Raw genomic sequence first — 20,548 nt, forward strand, 5'->3', positions numbered from 1 at the left:
TTTGCAGAAGTGATGAAAAGTTTATAGTAAATGACACTACAGAAATGTACAGCAATATTATAGGTAAAATCAGAACTAATGGCCCAAAAATAAGCAGGTCAGTCATTTCAAACCCATGGAATAGAATTCACCACATTTTCCTTCCAGAACCCATATGGCAAGAGGCAAATTACTGCAGAAGCATTCCAATCTACCACTCCTGAATTATGTTTTCACAGCATTAAAAAAGCAAGCTCTTATTTTAAACAAAAGTATGACAAAGCAAACACCAAACATTTTCAAAAACCTCTGTTTTATTTGGACAGAGTAAAATACACCATATAGCATTCCATTTTCAAACCATAATCCAGAGCCACTGATAAGCGTTTTCTTGTTACCAAAAATCCTGGCCAGAAGCACAGTCAATGCAACTAAGACAACTAGTTAATCTCGCTCTGCTAGAGCTACAAGGTGTGTATCAATCTCCGCTTCTGTAAGAATCCTAAAAAAGGGAAAACGCATTCTGAAAATAGTTGTTTATTCTTTGCTTTATCCCATCACATTCCATCTTTAATATCCCCACAAATACACTAGAAGCAGTACAGCTGTACCTTTTGTCTGTTTACAATTGCAGCAGTAATGAATAAGCCATGCTGATTATTTGTGAACACCCCAAAAGGAGAGTGCATGATTCTGGAGAGCAACAGGGCAGTGGTGGGACAGAACAGGCATATACATGTCATTAGCAATATGCTTGCAAAGCTGAGGAAGTAGCTATCATGATGTACTGGGGTGGGGGAAAAATAAGAGCTATCAATAGGATAGCTGTTCAAAAAGGGGACTCAAATTCAGTGTTCCTCTTTTCTTGAAAGGCTGGCTCTGACTAAAAGTCCTTCATCCCCAAGCTTCCATGTACACCCATTGCCAGGGACTAGAACAACAGAGCCTCAGCATGGGGCCCTTGAATTACAGTGACAAAAAGGGAGTTCGCAGTAGGTGCCCTCTTAGTAGGAAATCTTCTGTGCCGTTTAACATTCACCTGAACAGCATTTAGTTTTTATAAACTGTATTAAATGCAAAAAGCCAGCATTATTTCACCTTTAAATGTTGCAAACTGATGTTATACCATGCTTTTACAACCCAAATATTAAGGAATAAATGGAAATGAAATTTAATTAATATACATTATACACACACAAAACACAACCAAGCTAGTGCTGTGAAAACAACTGTAACTTTTTGAACTTCCAGACTGTGTATTTGTTATTTCTTCTCAGGTACATTAATGCAAGTTTATTTTTAAGAAAGAAAGACAGAAACTCCACCACAAACTGGATCTAGGACTCTTACAAGTTCCATTGCTTCACAAGCAGAACCTGTGTGTTCCTTGAACCGAGGTACACACTGAAGGTTCCTAGCCTCAAATGATTCTAAATGCAACCTTTAACTCGGTCATCTTCAGATAATCTCATAAGAATCTCAGTATAGAGCTACTTGGCCTGTAGCATGTACAAGATTTGCTGGTTTTGTCAATGGAGTAGGGTATACTTAACTGAGGTGTCTCTAAAGTGTGCTTGGGAAAAGAAAAAAAAAAATCCAAAAATACAGGTAAATCAATCAAGTGGTCAGAACCTTTCAATTATTTTTTAAAAATATATATTTTCAGACAGGGCTTTGCCAAGTGTACATGAAACCTATAAATCAAGTTCATTGGTCCTGATTAGCTTCAGACACAGTTGTGAAAAAGGCTAATACTCTGGGGTGTACCAACAGGAAATATCGTATAAGACACAGGAGGTAAATGTCGTGCTCAGTTAGGCACTGGCCACACCTTAGTTAGTGTACTGTGTTCAATGCGGATGCCACCCTGAGAAACAGGAGAACAAACTGGTATAGTCCAAAATAGTGCAACACACATGAAAAGCTGTGTTCTGAGGTAATGGAATCATCATAACCTCCTCATTGCTGAATCTGTTCTGAAAATCCTTCACGCCTGTTCGGGATGGTCTAGACCACGGTTTCCCAAACAGGAGCATGAAGAAATTTTTTTAACTTTTTTTTTTTTTTTAAAAAAAAACAGGCAGCCGGCAAAGACCCACATGGAGCTAGCTACCTTCTGCAAAGGTGAGTGAGTGGGGGTTGGTGACGGAGGAGGATGGGGTTAGATGGGAGGCTGGGGTGCCTGGATCAGATGAGATAAGAGCCGGGGGCTGGTGGTTTTTGGAAGAGAAGGAGCTTGGATGGGCAGTTCGCCAAGCTTGAGGGGCTTGGGTGGCTGGCTGGCTTGTGGGACTCATGGGGTTTGTGTGGCTGGCCCCAGCATTGCAGGGCTCAAGTGGCTTGGGCTGGTGGCTGACCCGGAAGCACAGGGCTCAGGCAACTCAGGCTCATGGGCAGGCAGCTGGCACTGGCAACGCGGGGCTTAGTTGGTTCAGGCTGGCGGGTGGCTGGCCGGCCCTGTCAGCATGGGGTTTGGGTGGCACGGGCTGGCAGACAGGCGGCTGGCCCTGGCATCTGGGGGCTTGGGATAGCGGGCAGGCAGCTGGCCCATGCAGCAAGGGGCTTAGGTGGGCGGCTTGGGCAGCTGGCCAGCAGCTGGGGCGGGCAGGGGGTGTCTGGTGGATGGGTAGGTGGGTGGGTGGTTGGCCGCAGTGGCACAGGGCTCTAGTGGGCGGCTCTGGAAGCACAGGTCTCGGAGGGTGCTGGTGCGGGCAGGTCTGATGGCTGGCATGGGGCTCAGGCAGCCAGCCACCTGGGGCTGTACCAAGCACCCGCAAGGGGCCAAGAAAAACCTATTTGTGCTTATAAAAAAATTATTTCAAATTTTAAATATCAAGTTTTTGTATTTATTTTAAATTACAAATTGAATTTTTTGTTTGGGGGGGGGTTGGATGATGGTACAGAAGAGATGAGGGCATGAGGGTTTCTCAAAAAAATCAGAAGGGGGGCATGATGCTGAAAAGTTTGGAACCACTGGTCTAGGCATACTTGGTTCCACATTGGCATAGAGGCAGGAGGAGGAGGATGGACTAGAAGACCATTGGGTGGAAGGAGGAGGAGGATGGACTAGAAGACCCCTTGAGGTCCCTTCCAGCCCTACATTTCTATGATGCTGTTTTTAAACATAATTTAACACGCAGCATAAAAAACATTTTTAACACCTCTAAAACATGTTAGTTATCGTGGTCAGCAGTAAGGGAAGAGAATGGCAGACCAGGTCTTATCAGTACCAGTTTAGGTGCTATTGTGGTTTTTATGAAACAGTGATTAAAAACATGCTATATAGTAGACCCCGACTTACGTGGCTCGTGGCTCCCGGCTCCCCTCCGCTTGCTGTGCTGGCCAGTTTCCTGGCTCCCACAGTGAGGCAGGGAATCAGACATAATGCTGCTGTCTGGTTCCTCACTCGCTGCCACTCTGGAAGCCAGGCGCAGCTTCTCCCTGTCTTCCCCCAGCTGGGAGAAGCCATGCCAAACACACAGCTGAGGCGGCACAGCTTCTCCCAAATGGGGAAAGCCGGGCAGACAGACAGCCGCAGAGTGGCTTATAGTTTTGCTTAACTCATTTTAAGGCAAGTTAAATGCAACTCGAAGTCATGCATTTTGCAGGTTTACTGAACAATGTTTCAAAAAAGTTTCGTGCCTAATCAGAGCCTTAAATTTAGGCTCACGCTTTCCAATTGCAAAAAGTGATCTGAAAGGAAGTCAAATATTCCCCACTCCCAAATTTTTTAGGAAGTTGCAAGTGGTTTTTTCCCCTGCAAAGCCTTTTCACTTTCATTTATTTTTTAACTTAACCCTTATGAAGGGAGGAAGTTAAAGTTAGCTATTCACAACAGGAAAGCATATCAAGTTCTATCAAAATCATTTAGCTTACCTGAATTTAGGGTTTTCAACTGTAACTACTCCAACTTCTAACTCTGAAGGTTTGAAATCAATAGACAGAACAGTAGACAGGCAGGTTATTGCTGTCTAAAAGTAAAACAGTCAGATAAGTACACAAGAAAGCACTCAAAACACTTTTTCTGAATGATATTTCACACAGGTCTTGACAGTCCATCTTTTAATCTCAAGGTAAATCACTCGCTCTCTTCCCCACCTATTCACACAGAAAATAATTTGCAAACAAATTGCTCTGATAGCAAAATTCAGGTCTCCTCACTCCAGAAAGAGAGTCAACGCATCTTGGGATTTCCTGATGAAAAAAAAAATCCAACAAAGTGCTTATCAGCAAAGCAATGTACTCAGAGCACTCACTGGCGAAGATTACCATCTTTTGATTTGAGCTGAGCATATTTACCACCAACAGAAAACAAGTTAGACATCTTAACTGCAACCCAGTTTTACCTTGGTTGTATTTTCTTGACCACCATGCTTTTCACAAACAGATGCACAAAGTCACTCAGGCAGTTACTATTTTATGTTATTCTTTTTATAACATGGCATCTTATTCAGGATTTTAAAAATACTGAAATTAATAATGACTCTTTCCTTTTACTAATTATCCAAGGTATGTGTTACAAGTTCTCTCTTAGCCTCTCTCTTCATAGTTAATCTTGTATTAAAATCGTAATTGTAATGTTGAGGATAGGGACAGAAAATATCAGTTGTAGGTGGTGAACTGAACAAACTGATTTTAAATGTTCCTGATATTTAACTGTATTGTTAATGGCGTATCATGGGGGATAGAGCCTTGGACAGGTAACTTCTTCATTATTTAAACTGAAAAATAAAAAAAAGTGATTATTTCTGAAGAACTGAAATGATGTTTTATAACAGAATTATGCCTTGCAAGCAGAGTATATAGAAGTCATATTATGACAATCACCACTATCACTCGAAGACTTTCACCCTCACAAAAGGATTCTGGAAAAGCATGAATATACCATCAGATTTCTTGGTTTTGCTCATCAGATTAACTTCTCCTGTCTGACTTAAATTTTAAAGAAACAATAGGGTCAACACAGGCCCAAGACATAGGCTTTGTGAAAACAAAACCTAAGGGAAAAACACAGAAATCTTTCTATGAATTGATTGGAACAGGAATTCATCAGTGTATAAACATTCCTTTTCGAGCATCTGCTTTCAAAACATTCCAATTTTGTGCATAAAAAACAGAATATAAAAATCACTAGGAATAGACTCAATCAACTTCAATTGCCCAATGTGAGTGACATAAAGAAGCCAGCAAACAAATAAAATTGATCTTGATGACAATTATTTTGAATGGGATATTGAAAGGAGTCTGAGGGAGTTAGGTATTCATCTCACATTGAACTTCAATAAGGCGTGAATGACTCAATAACTCCCTCAAGACTTTTGTAAACCTGTTTTCAGCTTCTATTTTGGGTGTTAAAATGACAACTGTTTAATGTCCCTATAAGGATTAATTTATAACTGAAAATGTATTTAATACCAACAATTTTTTTTTAAAAAAGGGATTTTTCACTGTAGTGCAGACGAAGAAAAACTAACTATTTAGATAAAAACCTCAATTCAATTTCTACATATGCATATGCATTTCATTAAAACAATTTCCTGCCAAACCAACAGCAGAAACAAGTTATTACAGTTTATGTGACTGAAGCGTTTGGTGTAGCACAAGATCAGCATTATGACTAAAGAACAAAATTAGACAGGAGCAGTAGATGGGCCATGAAGGGGACTGTTTAAACTCAAATCTCCCATGTTTCCCACAAGAAAGTGTTTACCTATTTTATAATAGTTTACATTTTCAGGCTGTGTCTTGAATGAGCATTTCCACTACAGCTGATGTTATACTTACCGCATTTAAACATAAGCAATCGCTGGCACACAGCTGCTAAATGGAATCTCACAGGAGTCAGACAATGCATTTCTATACGCAACCACACACTGCAGATCTAGTACTAGCTTCATAGAGGTTTCCTGGGCCTTTATCTGTCCTCCAGAGAAAAGTCAGGCTAAATAGTATCAACGTATTACAGCGTGGGACTGACGCTCAGTGGGAACATACTAGCTTCTGTAACCTATTCTTAGCAGCTATTTATTTTGTTTTCAGAGTGAAAAAAAACAGAAGAACAAAACAAAAAAACCCCAAATACCCCCTCCACACACACACACACACACACTTACACAGTATAATTTTAAAGCCAGCTCTAAAATGGGGAATAAACTTGCCACTTCCAGTGCTGAAAAATGCCACTATGTCTGGCACAAATGCATTTGAACCTCTGCCTCTCTAACAGGCCATATATGGAAGGTCAGAAAGTCAGCATCTTCCTTTTAAGGCTTCTACTGGTATCCCGGGGAATATACATGTCCATTAGAGGGGATACACCCTTAACCATGATGATTCCAGTGCTACTAATGCCGTGTACGCTCACCACACTACCAGCTGTCAGCACTGGTGTCACAGTTACTATCTAAAATAGGAAAGTTACTAAATTCTAAACTGCCTTCAGGCATGAAGGTTTAAAAGCCTTTAAAACCATCCATAATGACTTACTCCTCAAAGAGCAAACCCAAGACAATAATCACAAACTGATGCAGCAGGATTTTCTGTCTTCCACTATGCAGGGTTCTGAGTAACTAACACACTTAAAAAGAAAATTGTGACTCTGCAGCAAGAGGCCAGAAGCATTGAAAGTTAACAGCCAGTTTTGGTTCAGTTTGTGCCAACGTCAGAGTCTTATTTCTAAAGAAAAAAAAAAGACTGTCTATATTCAAAAGAACTTAAGGAGAGAGGGGGACAAAACTGGATTTCACTGCTTTTGTCAGTTTACAAGGAAGCAAAATATTACAAGTCCAGCAACTAAATAGTGATAAAATTAAGAAAATCCTTTAGGTAAAGTCCACTAGATGTAGTCTATTGGTGGACAAAAGGTGGTAAGCATTCTAATGTGTACATGACTTACATGTTTTACAAGGGATTTCGATACAAAGATAAAGTGTCCCACCCATACAATTACCCTATATGGATATGCGAAAAGCCTTATAAAATGCATAGCACAAACTCTAATTAAGCACCTTCAAAATTAAGAAAATTTTTTACTGAATATGGCTGCTTACTCTGGCAGAAACACAAAGGCTAGGTCTACACTAGAGAGTTTTGTCAGCAAAACTCGCAGCACATCTACTCACAACATGTGTTTTGTCAGCACTGTCAACAAACCTCGACATTTCTGCCGAAAGCATTCTGCCTCTCTGTGATGAGGAATAATATCTTTGACAGTTTCTGTCTACAAAAAAAGTTGTGTAAATGCTTTGGGGCCCTCTGTCAGAGGGGGCTTCCAGTTCACCAGGCAGCCCCGTGTGCTGAGCTTCCAGTTGACCATTCTGTCGAGAGACTGGTCGGCCAGTCTGGCTGCTCTGTCACCAGAGCGGACCACTTTTTTGATCCACTTGTGTGTGTGGAGATGATCTGTTGACAGAAGTTTTGCTGGAAGATGTCTTCCAACAGCAATTTCTGTTGACAGATTGCTGTAGTGTAGATGTAGCCAAAGACTTCTTTGCATCATAAGCCTTTATACAGGTACAAGAGCAATTCTGGCTCTGTTAGATTTTCCGCTACTGACTTACCTCCACAGTCTGTTCAAATGTCCAGTCATATTTCTTCTTAACTTTCTTTTCAAGAAAGCTAGTTGACTCTGTTTGTTTGACTCCTGCAGCTGTGGCCTTGAACCCACAATAGTAACCTGCAGGATCACACTTGTATACCTGAGGGCCATGCTCTTCATCAATACCAATCAGTATCATGCCTTTAAAAAAAAAAATATTTCAGCATAACCAAAGTTTCATGTGATTCAGGTTTCTATCTTTAAGACTGTAGACTCTCCTCTAGTATGAACTGGGACCGTGCACAGGGATACACGTTTTTTGGATCTAGCCTTCTTATTCTGAGGTTAATGTTTCTCCTTTATCACTTCAGCAAGAAAGACACTTTTCAACTGCATCTCATTTCCAAGTATGTGACTTATTTCAGACCAAACAAGAGTTTTAACCACACACAAAACAAACGATTCCTTAAATGCAGAAAATGTAATCCACAGATGACCTTGCAAAGGAGACACAAGGTCTGATAATACAAAATTTAAGGCAAGGCAATGTCAAGCACAGTGCACATCCTGTATTTGTTGTAGAATGAGAAATTAATTGTATATTTAACCACAATAAACAGACAATTTTAGCGATCATGTTGCACAGTCAAGTTAACGGAACCTTAACTCGCATACTTTTGACTAACTTTACAATATGGTCTTGCTCTGCAGTACATTGCATTTTCTTTTTAATTTCATCTTAAAAACGGAAGGAATCTTCTAAAACAATTAAATTTGTAAATCTTAGGGACTCATCTGATTTCACCAGTGCAATTTTTAAGACCCTTGAACCGATAATTTAACATATGCTACAAACAAGTAATAACCAGGTGCAGAGTTGAGTTTTACTATTGTACCTACATTCAATTTGCATTTTTAAAACTGTAAATGAAAACCACTATCAAAAACAAACTTTCAGCTACTTGCCGTGTAGCTCTATTAAAAAAGCTCATCTGCTGTTTCTGCAAAGAGGAAAGCACTTTTCATTCTCTCACTCTCCTACAAATTAGAATATTAATTTTTTGGTCAAACTTTGGCAGGAGAGAAAGCACAAATAAAGTCTAAGAAAATTATGAACATGAGAAACAAACTACACTGCTACTTTAAATACATTACTTTAGTAGGAAATACTGATTTCTGTGAAAATTGCCAAAAATGAGTCAGCATTTCTAAAGTCAGTCTTGATACCATTACAGAAAATTATGCATGTTGTGTGAAAAAGTGGCAGCACACTGTTTCAACAAAAACATCATGGGACAGAAGTCTTTTATTCTGGATCTGTGACATTTTAAACGTTGTTACCCATTTGGCAGTAACAGACACACAAACCCTCTAATAAGAAAAGCCAAGTTGCAAACACTCTTTTAAAAAATATGAAATACAAAGTTTCTAAAGACTTCACGCACCACCTCTTTTCACATGGCGTAACTGATTGCATACGTCTTTCCATTGTTTAAAAGGTCAGCATGAACCCCATGCACTACTAAGTCCCTATGTAAGGCCTCAGCATTTTAAGTAGCACTCTAATGTAGTGCGTGTGCCTTATGGTGATCTCTCCACAAGTTAACTGTACCCGAAATGCATATCTGGCTCACACTACCTACCTAAAAAAAAATAAAAATAAAATATAGAGATATACCTCTCTCATAGAACTGGAAGGGATCTCCAGCAATCATTGAGCCCAGCCCTCTGCCCTTACAGCAGGACCTATCACCATCCCTAATAGATATATATATCTACCTATCTATATATCAAATTTTGTAATCTATTTGCCCCAGATCCCTAAATGGCCCCCTCAAAAATTGAACTCACAACCCTGGGTTTAGCACGCCAATGCTCAAGCCACTGAGCTATCCTTGCCTGTTTCACTATAGAGAATAACATAATAAAGTATGTGTTTTAAAGCACAAATTATACATACAATGAAAAACATCAAATTACTCCCAAAAGGAATAATCACATCAGGCATGTTACAGCTCCACAGCTGTTAACACATGCTGCCCTACACTTTAATAGCACCTTTGATCCATGGGCCCCAGAAAACACTAAGCACCATAGTTAGAGCTGATGGAAACTACTATTTTTGGTTTCCATGAAGTTTGGAGTTTTTTTAAATTAAAGGTTATTTTGCACTGCACCGAAACCAAATTTGCCAAAATTTCTCAGCAAACCAAAAAACTTCCTTCTGAAACACCAAAAGATGGCATTTCCAAAGAAACCACGAGTGTCAACTTCACTGGCTGCTGCTAGTGCTCTCAGTATCGAAACCTCTGCTGCAGCCTAGCTTCAGGCTGTCCCTGGCCCCAGGGAAGTCTGCCAGTCCCCTGACTTCCAAGCTCCCAGCTCTGTAGAAAGGAGCCTAGAAGCCCGGAGAGCCTTCACTGGAGATTGGGTTTTCTAGGCTTTCATGTTCTCCCTGTGGAGTCAGAAGCCCAGCTCCAGCTAAAGGTGAGGCTCCCAGGGCTTTCTGGCTCTTAATTTCAAGCAGGGAGCCTTGCAGCCCTGGCTTGGTGGGGCTATCCTTAAAGTAAAGCTCTCAAGAGTTTTCAAGTGCCCTCCCTGCCATGCAGCTGGGAGAAACAGAAGTCCCAGGGGCTGCTAGGCTCCTGGCTCCTTGGAAGGAAGTCAGATACTCCAAAGTCCATGAAGGCAGTGCTACTCTGGAACTGTGGACACCAGAATGCAGACAGCAATCAGTCCACTAGGAAACCAGGTAGGTTTCCAAAGTTTGGTCAAACCTGTAATGGGTTTGACAAAATGTTTCACCTCCTTGAAATAGCATTTTTCTGACTAACTTGCTCTACTCATGATACCTAGGGGAAACAGTATTGCAAAATTAGAAAGCTTGACGTAGAGATTAAATGAGTTGACTGTGTTCGTATGGTGAGTCAGTGGCAGAATCAACAAACAGGCCCCAGTCTTGGTGCCAACATCCCGTTCTAACCACTAGTCATCACTGCATTTCAATTATGCCCATATCATTTCACATAGACAAGTTCATTAGAATTTGTTCCTATACATTTGATTTTTAGAAAATCAAATGTATCTGTTAAATTTATTGAGACATTTTACTTACAGCAACCGAGAGGCCTCATTTCAGCATTTTGCGTGTAGACCTGAGAAATATCTGCAATCCTTTTACACAGCATATCCACTGGGATATCATAGCCATACTTGTATTTCCAGTTGGCAGCCTCATAGCGGGCTCTCTGAACCTGAGATCTGCTGTCAGCTAATGCAAAAGACAAAATATTTATTTCCACTGAAGTACACATTACTTCCACCAAAAATAGTTTAGAGAACGCTCTTGAAAACAAACCTCATTGTATTGCTGGATATGCTATTGATAGCACTAATCCTGAGGTGCTAAAATTTATTTAAGAATTCTTTGTCAGTTAATAAAAATCATACCTCTCAAGCCTCATCTCCAGTTTTGGATGGAAAAAGTTTGAAAATATCAACGTAATATTAAGTGAAGTAATAAAAGAATTTAAAAAGTTTGGCTATTTAAACAGAATGTGAACTACTTACCTGTCATTCCTGTCATTACACATCCAATAGTTTCAGTAATTCTGAATAAATGAGTCACTGTGCTGGAATCCAATAACTTGTCCTAATAGATAAAAACATCAAAATAATTTAAAAGAAAATACTTTTTTTATTCACACCTGAAAAAGACATTCATACCAGATCACCAAGACCAGGGCCACAGTACTGACTTATGTTTGCACAACTGTGTTGTTTAGCGGTGTGAGAAACAACCCTACCCCCTGAGCAATGCAGTTATACAGATAAATGTAGGAGTATCCTCACTTAAATGGTGCAGCTGCACTGATGCAACATATTAAGTACAGACCTGTCCTCAGGCCAACAAGAGGCAGAAATCAAAATATTATGGTGGAAACTGTCTTCCACATACTCCACTACCTACTATCAGCATAGAAAGAGGGGCAAAGAGCCAACCTCCAACTGAATTTGCAAAGGGTCGCTGAACTTCCACTCTAAGTTCCTATTATATTGTTCTGCAGACACGTGGGAAGAATTTCTGTGGCTGTGTTCCAGTGATCAGTCAAGTAAGTTGCAAAGGAAGAAGGTGACACTACTCAAGAACCATAAAAGGTTACTGACTGAGTGACAGTGGAGGAAGATGGAATCCTCCTCTCCAGGACAATTCTGAGGATCCCTAAACAAAGTTTTAGGAACTCTTAGTATGTTTCTGCCCTTCAAATGAAGAGTTAATATTTTTTTCCATCTTGCTTGCTTCTCTTCTTCAGCACTGTCATGTTACTCCATCCAACATGCTAACAGACTAAACAGTCCCAAACCTTGAATACCAATGTACTGTCAGGAACTGCCAGTTCTTGGCAACAATGAAACTAAGTGGTGGGGAGTAGGGGTGCAGAGATGCTGGAGCACTAAACAGGAGGCAAATCAAGATAGCACAATGGCAAGTAGGTATTATTTAATCCACAGACATGTGGATGATAATTTATTATTCATGTTCTAGAAATGGGCCTTTGGTTTGTTTTACTTACAGGTACTTTCTTCTGTGTGACAATTACTGCACAATCTTTCCCACGAACAGCTACTGATGTAAGGCCACCCTGGTTTATAGCCTTAAAAGCATATTCTAGAAAGATACATACAAAAAAATCAGAAATACTAGTGCCAATGTCACTATGTAATAACCATATTTGGGGCAGAGCCTGCAAGCCCAGTACACACACATCTCCCTAAAGGACCAAGGTCTCTGTTTGCTCTAGTATTTTTGTTCATTGGTACAGGCTGAGTTTGATCCTATTTTGTTCACTGAGAGTGTTGACCTGTGCTCAACAATGTGCTACTCTCCCTTTTAATATCTGAAATGGGAAATTGTGCATCCCTGCCAAAGAGCAGAAAGGCAACAACAACAAGTGGCAGAACAGTCAAGAACTAAAGTTTGAAAGTTCAACCCTAACTTTACTACTGTTTGTTTTAACATGCGGTCTCACCTTCAAACATAAGTTGAACTAAATATAGCATATAAAACAGAATTTCTTATAAGTTTATATACACACAGTAAGCTACACTAAGGTGATATGTACTCAACAAGATCTGCAAAACAAGCCTGTTAGAAGAAAATCAATTCAGTGGTTGATTGAAATGGTCCAATGTTGAAACATGAACTTTACTAAATGGCCACTTACTTTAAAGCTACCAAATTAGATACTAAGACTTAAAATCAAAACTCAAGCCTGCACTGTAACTTACTGTAAGACTAAATTAGCAATTCATGTTTATTACATATACAGCACTGAATGAATCTGTGATGGAAGCCATATAAAAAAGTCACAAGGATCCCCAAAAAAAGAGTCAGACTTTCAGCACTAACTCATCATATTCTGGACCTTAATGGCATTAATGGCTCTATTCCCCCCAAAATGAATTTTATCATTTTTATTTATGTTATGTTAAATTATCTACAGTTACTTGGCTTCAACACTTAAACCCTGCTGCTGTTAGCTATGAGCTCTCAAGACTCTAAGAGCAATTCTCCATGATTTTTATTTGCTAATTTCCATATTAGAAGAAAAGCTTATAAATTCGTATTTACATAAAACCCAATTAACCACCATTTAACTATCTGTCACTAGCTAAACTTGTAACTAGTAAAAAAAAAAATGCAAATAATGGTGGGTATACACATATTATAAATTGATCTACTCAGTTTCCAAGAAGACATTCCAAAAAAGTCTTTGTTGCAATGTAACTTGTCTCAGCTAAATAATTGTATTACAATAGTAACTGACGTTTATACAGACTCTTCAGTCCTTCAGCATTTCAATAACACTGAGCATATGTATTCAAACTGTGGCAGCATCTGCAATGCAAACAACTTCACAACAGTGGGAAGAGGGGAAATTTTCACATGCACAACAAATTCTACTTGAAAGAAATCTCCCCTTTCCAAGGCCTCCTCTATACTTACCTTTGCCATCGGTCTTCTTCAGCTACACAATTTTCATAGCTGAAGTCAACATACCAACCAGGGTGCCTGTTACACGGTAAGATTGACTGGGACTGCTCTCCTGTTGACTTTGGCTCCCGTAATCCCCCCTCCAAGAGATACAGAAGCGGGGCAGGGAGACCCTGCAGTGGCAGCACCTGGCCATCAGAGCCAGCTGCAGGGTCCCAGGCTTGGGGGCAGGGAGACCCCATAGCTCTATGACCGGAAACCTGTTCGGCAGCTTCCGGCCAGCAGAGCCAGCCATTGGGTCCCTGGCCAGGGGGAAGAGGTCCCCTGCTCCCAGCCCAGGCCCCAACGGCAGCCTCAGATAAAGGTGCCACTTGGTTCCTCTCTCCTTGCTGCTTGCGAGACTCGGGAAACTGACCAAGTGGTGGGAGATGGAAACCAAGCAGCAGCCTCGGTCCTGGCTCCCCAAGGCTTGTGGGACCCAGGAAACTGACCAGCTCGAAGCTGGTCAGTTTCCTGGGTCCTGACAGTGCAGGGGAACCAGGACCCAGGACCCAGGCTGATGCTCGATTCCCAGCTCCCCGCCACTTCCAGAACCACTTGGTTCCCAGGTTCCCCACCGCTTGAAGGACCCAGGAAGCTGACCAGTGATGAGTTGGTCAGTTTCCCCGTTCCACAAGCAGTGGGGAGAAGCGAACCAGGGTTCCCCCCGATTCCCAGCCCCCTGCCACTCTGGGAGCCAGGAAACTGGCGGGCTGGTCAATTTCCGGTTTCTGCAAGCTCCCCATTTGTGACAAAATTTGAGTTACACAGGAGTTGCAGGAACATAACCTCCGCTTAACATGGGGGTTTACTGTACTCTTCTAATTATGCTGGAATACCAGCATCAACAGGGCAAGGTCAGTGGTCAATCTACTGCATCGTCAATGATGTGATAAAGCAATACCCGGTAGATAGATTCCAGCTGGGTCAATCCCTGGCATAGTGTAAACATGCCCTAAGACTGACATGACAGAAGGCAAGAGAATACCATTACTCAGAGGCCAATTACAAGGGGTATTCATGAAAAGAATGCTTGCCTTTTCCAAACTTCCTTGTTGAAATGATTTACATTTCTCAGCTTCAGGAAGAAAAAGAAAGGTTTTCTTGAAGTCACCTCTTCCATATAGCACACAGTCACATGCAACACGCTACACAATTGTTTTCAATATTTAATTTAGCAAACTAAATTATCTTTTCTTCATTAAATATACTAAGCAACCTGTAGTTATAGAAAGACTACAGTAGGTGGAAAAAAGCCATGCAACATACTAAAAATACTGATTCCTGTTTGTCCATGCTATATCTGTATTCTAAACATAAAAGTTTTATTTTCAACTCAAGATTGTCCCAATTCAGTTTCTGTATTTCAATAGTATTTTGTTTTTATGCAGAACCACAGGTCTTACTCTAACCCAGCAGGATTCAGCATTTGGCTAACTTGGGTATGGCATGCGAGTGATAGAGCTGTGCACTGCCATGTTCAAGTTTTAGGTCCCCTGGATGGCGAACAGCTCGGAATATCACAGACGCATCCATGCACACACCAACCACTCTTCAGGTCAGTGAAGGTGATGTAACAGATCCTAAGAATAGAGCCCCCATCTAACCCAGTTCTCTAATCAGAGAGAGAGGGATTGTGGGAGGCTGAAAAAGTGAGCTGAGGAACAGAAAAGGTAATATTTGCAGGAAATAATTGTGTACATGCTATAGTGAAGGGAGTCCTCATGACTTGGCAATGAATTCCAGAAACTCCCTAATCTCTTCCCAACATGTAAGAAGTTTGCTAATAAGCACATGCACATCCAAGAACATGCACAGAATGAAACATGACCGGACAGTCCAGCATTACACAAATCAGTGGTTGTGTAACTCCTTTGGTACGGCAGCCAACTTCAGTGATTGGAACTAAGAAATGCTGAAGGAAGGAGATTAGCTCCAAAGTAATGAAATGACATTGGCCTCTCAGAAATAATAATATTACTTCAACTACTTCAGGTGATCACCTAGCAAGCTTAAAACTCTGAATTTTCATTATATTTTTACTACTTTATGGGAATTATAGACCATTCAACTTAAACTTTAATACTTGGAAAGATACTGTAACAAATTATTAAACAATCAATGTATATGACTTTGGAGAACAGGGCTCACAATAATAGCCAGGAACAAATCATGCCAACCCACCTATAATCTCTTTGACAGACTTCTCCGAATCGAGAAGCCGGAGATGTGATGCATCTTAATTGTAGTAAAGTTTTTGACAGTCCCACAAGGCATTCTCACAAGAAAACTAGGGAAATACGGTCCAGATTAAGTTATGATAATATGGGAACACAACTGATTGAAAAACTGTACTCAAATAGCTAACAGCAGTTTCCTGTCACACCGGAGGAACAATATCTAGAGGGATCCCACTGGGGTCTGCCCTGGGTCCAGTACTATTAAATATTTCCATCAATGACCTCATTAATGCATTAGAAGTATTCTTACAGAATGTACGTGACCCCAAAATGGGAGGGATTGCAAGCACTTTTGAAGACAGTAGAATTCAAAATGACCATGATGGTTTCAAAATTTGGTTTGAAATCAACAAGATGAAACTCAGCAAAGACAAAGTCAAAGTTCTACTACTTAGGAAGGAAAAAAAATCAAGTGCACAGATACAAAATGGGGAACACCTTATTAAGCAGTAGAACTGCTGAAAAGCATCTGGGGTCCACAGTGGATCACAAATTGAATGAGTGTCAATGACACGACTCCAATTTTGAAACAAACTAAGACTCTGGGCTGTATTAAACAGGAGTGTTCCATGCAAGACACATGAAGTAATTCTCCTGCTCTAGCTGGCACTGGTGATGCTGCAGCGGAGTCCTGTGTCCAGTTCTGGACTGTACACTTTAGAAAAAGATGCAGACAAACTGTAGCAAGTTCAGATGGGAACAACAAAAAAAGGTAAGAGGTTTAAAATCTTAATCTTAAGATTAAGGGGGCGGGGTTTGGAGGAGCAAAGTTCCTTCTGGAACTTGGGGCTGTGACCAGAGACCCCCCCCCCACAGTACAGGGTTGGGGTCGGAGCCCCCCGCTTGCTGGAACCCTGTGGCAGTCCCAGGAGGCCCAGAGTACACAAGAAGCAGGTGATGTGTGGGGCAGAAGCCCTGGGCCTTCCCTGGTCTGGCAAATTCTGACCGTTGGGACCTGTGAGGTCCCGACCATACTGCAACAGGGAAGCGCAATTTGTGAAAGTAGAGCAGCAGCAGCAATGGAAAAACTGTAGTACGATATGAAAGAGCAAGAACAAAGAATCAAATTGGAGATGAGACCAATTATTAAGCTACCAAAAGTGACTGATGCAAGATTACCCCCAACATTAAGATGTGTTCTTTTGTACCACTGATAACCATAGACTTCATAACTAAGGGCTTGTCTACATTTACCTGCACTCTTAGCGTACTTCAGTCATACAAACAGCATGGCTGAAGTAGACATACCTACTGTGATCTAGCACATGACAAAGACAACAGGGGCTGCTCTCCCACTGATGCAAGCTGCTCTGCTTGCCTTGGTGGAGTGCTGGTATCAAAGGGAGTGAGCTCAGACATGAATATATCATGTCTACAGGAGACACGATACATCAGCGGCCAGTGGATTGATCTCTCCCACAGGTATTCGATGCATAGTGGAGACAAGGCCAAAATTTAACACAACAGCCATACTGAGTCAGCCCATCTAGCCCACTACCATGTCTTCTAAAAGAGGTTGGTGACAGATGCTTCAGAGACAACAAAAAGAACAGAATTGCAGACGATCCATTCCATTTCTAACATTACTTGCAGAGATTTTTAAAAAAAATTATTTTCTTTTTAAAAAATAAAGGCAAACTTTTGATAGCTGTAAGGCTATGGCCACACTAGCCCCTTCTTTCAGAGGGGCTATGGTAATGCAGCACTTTGAAATATGCTAATGAGGTGCTGCCATATATATGGAGGGCTTCATTAGCATAATGGCAGCCACACACACTTCGAAACTGACGGTTTTAAAACACATCCAGCCCATGTAGCCAGGGGCCTTTTGAAACAACTCCCCTGATTTCCAAAGCCCCTTCTTCCCAAAATCAAATGGGAAGGGGCTTTCGAAATCCAGGGATCATTTTGAAAAGCCCCCTGGCTACACGGGAGGCGTGCATTTCGAAACCAGCTGTTTCAAAATGCGCACAGCTGCCATTATGCTAGAGGCATTGCATATTCATAGGAGCATCTCATTAGCATATTCTGACGTGCCACATTACCACAAACCCTCGGGGGGCGGGCCCTAGCATGACCACAGCCCAATTGTGTTACTCTAAATAGTCTTCATTATTAATCAAACTAAATGGTTTTGCTCCTACACATAGTCCCACATAATGTGATAAAACTGTGTTTTCTTCAATTCTCAGGGTATGGCTCCATAACTCAGCTTAATTGAGTAATAAATATTGTAAGTGTTTACATACGTTTGTTGTAAAAATGATAAATGTATACCACACTAAACATATTACATATAATAAAGACAAGCTCATTGTACACTTGCTTTTAGCATCCATGATACCTTCAGTTTGCAGAACCCTTATTACTACTCTTGTATTCCCTCCACTTCACTAATGCTTCTCTATGCTTGAAACCATGAAGCAGTACCACTGTAGCACATCAAAATAGACACTACCCATCTGAACTATCAGGGTTCTCCCATAAGTGCAGGCAATCCACCTCCCCAGTAGCAGTAGTTAGATTAACAGAAGAATTCTTCCGTCAGCCTCTTAAGTGACATAGCTGCGACAACGAAACATTTTAGTGTAGACCATGTTTAAAACATTGTTGACTCCTATTATTCTGGTGGGACAGCTATTTTCAGCACCATCTTAGGCTGGATAACCAGGGGAGTGACTGCTGCATTTGACTAAAGCAGTGGTTCTCAACCTCTGGGCTGCTTGTGATCCAATCAGAACAGCCCATGTGATAATCTGAAGTTGCATATAGATTATGTGGATGAGGCCCACCTAACACTGAGAGCTGCACACACAGTCCACAATGGTAAATCAGTTGAGAAACACTGGACTAAGGTGTACGGGTGCATTTTCAAGTAGATCTTTGTATGGCACATTTAACAAGTATACCACTGTACAAGAACTAAGCAACTGACATTCCTGATCAACTTTTCAAACCGAATTCTCTTTCCACTGCCCAACTTTGCATCTGCAAAGATTTGTATGTGTATTTGCATGCTATTTTACCTTCATTACTAGTGTGCGTGTAAGTTCTATCACCCATATAACCAAATGAGAGCCTTCATGTATTTGCGTATCTGATGGCATACAAGTACAAAGGCTAGGCTAAGGAAATCTTGAAAATCTGGGCATTTGCATCACAGTAATTTCTTATAACAGGCATGACTTACTCAACTTTAATATAAATACATACTTTTCTAGAAGTATTAAACTCTTGCTCTATTAACATACAGAACTGGGCTTTTTGTATAAAAAAATCTGCATTTCTCCAGAAACTATCCATAGCACCAGAAAGCTGTTTTCCAAAGCTTTTCTGCCTATAGGATTATGGTGGTGACCATGGCAAAACATAACTTTAAAAAAGTCTTCTACAATCTATTTGATAATCCCATTATTTGTGCTAGACTCTATAGGGGCTCGTCTGCATACTTGGCTCAATCTAATTCTTGACCTTCTCCTCCTCCACCCCTCCACTCTGATTTGCTCACCTTGATTATCTTTTTCTGATTTGTCCTCCTTGCTTACTGTTTTTGGTTCTCTGTGCCTTAAATATTGAGTCTGTTCTCGTATGGTTATGGTCTGAAGAAGTGGGTCTGTCCCACGAAAGCTCACCTAATAAACTATTTTGCTAGTCTTTAAAGTGCTACTTGACTGCTTTTTGTTTTGATAATGTATAGACTAGCACGGCTTCCTCTCTGTTACTATTTGTGCTAGAGTTGATTAGTCCTAACACGGTTTTGCAGTGGTTTAACTAAGTCTGCTTAAAAACACACTTCAAATTAAACTAGCGGAGTTCTCTCAGATACAACAAAAAGCCTCCCTTTCAAATCTGTTTCTTAAGACAGGTAAATTGTAGGTACCCTGGCATCACGTTGATGACCAAAGCATCACCTAAATTGAACTTGATAAAGCCTCACCTGGACTCTCACCCCAAGGGCACATTTTGAAGCAGGGAGTTTTGCAATCCCGCTACGGTGCGGAGAGAACCTTGTTTGTGTGTGCGGTGATAGTACAGAGGGATTGTGGAGCCTCTGCCCCGCGCAAGGAAAGGAAAACGATGGGTCCGATACTCCTCGAGCTGTGTGCCGCGGTATCTCAAGAGGCGCGTTGCGGAGAAGAGGCTGTCAAGGGAGGGGCGTGCTGAGCTCCCGGCCACGCCATGAAGGTGCAGTCCAGCTGCTGTTCCAACACCCGTACCCAGAGTACCGGCGGCAGGGTCAGACCCGAGCACAGCGTAGCTGCCTCCCGCGGGAGCACCCAGAGGGCGGGGTGGGCGCAGGCCCAGGGTAGGGCGCAGGCCGCACCATGACGGGGCAGTTCGGCGGCTACCCGGCCGGACACTCACCTACTTGGTAGAGGCGGCCCTCGGGGGAGAAGATAGTGATGTGGCGATCGAAGCCGGCGCTGGAGCCTCGGGACATGGCGGTGGGTGAGCGACGCGAGGAACTGGACAGGAATACAGCGTGCAAAACCCACTACCCGCCCGCTCGAGTCTGGGAACCGCTGGGGGAGTGCTTCCGGGTCGCGCAGGCACGTGCCCCTCCGCGCAGACGCACATAATACATCACGCCGCTCCAGGACCAAGGAGCCGCTGGCTCGCTTACAGTTGCGATTCGAGGTGACCGCACTCGCCTGTTCCTTTGCGCATGCGTTTAATCAACAGCCTCGCTTCCCACCATCCATGTACAAACCGCGACCTACTGCGCAGACGCGTGAAGCTCTTTGATACTGCTTATAC

General features: G+C 41.7%; 1 protein-coding gene across 1 annotated transcript; it reads right to left on the reverse strand.

Moving 5' to 3' along the window:
- Positions 1-273: 273 nt before the first annotated feature.
- PSMA6 (proteasome 20S subunit alpha 6) lies at positions 274-20,339 on the reverse strand. The gene is made up of 7 exons (XM_074996844.1): positions 20,156-20,339; positions 12,091-12,185; positions 11,087-11,168; positions 10,632-10,787; positions 7,539-7,717; positions 3,856-3,950; positions 274-481 (listed from the first exon to the last, which is right to left on the reverse strand). Exons 1-7 carry the CDS (start codon positions 20,229-20,231, stop codon positions 424-426), a joined length of 741 nt encoding a protein of 246 aa, XP_074852945.1. The 5' UTR covers positions 20,232-20,339; the 3' UTR covers positions 274-423.
- Positions 20,340-20,548: the final 209 nt, after the last annotated feature.

Source organism: Carettochelys insculpta, chromosome 6, assembly GCF_033958435.1.
Source record: "Carettochelys insculpta isolate YL-2023 chromosome 6, ASM3395843v1, whole genome shotgun sequence".
NCBI classification, from domain to species: domain Eukaryota; kingdom Metazoa; phylum Chordata; order Testudines; family Carettochelyidae; genus Carettochelys; species Carettochelys insculpta.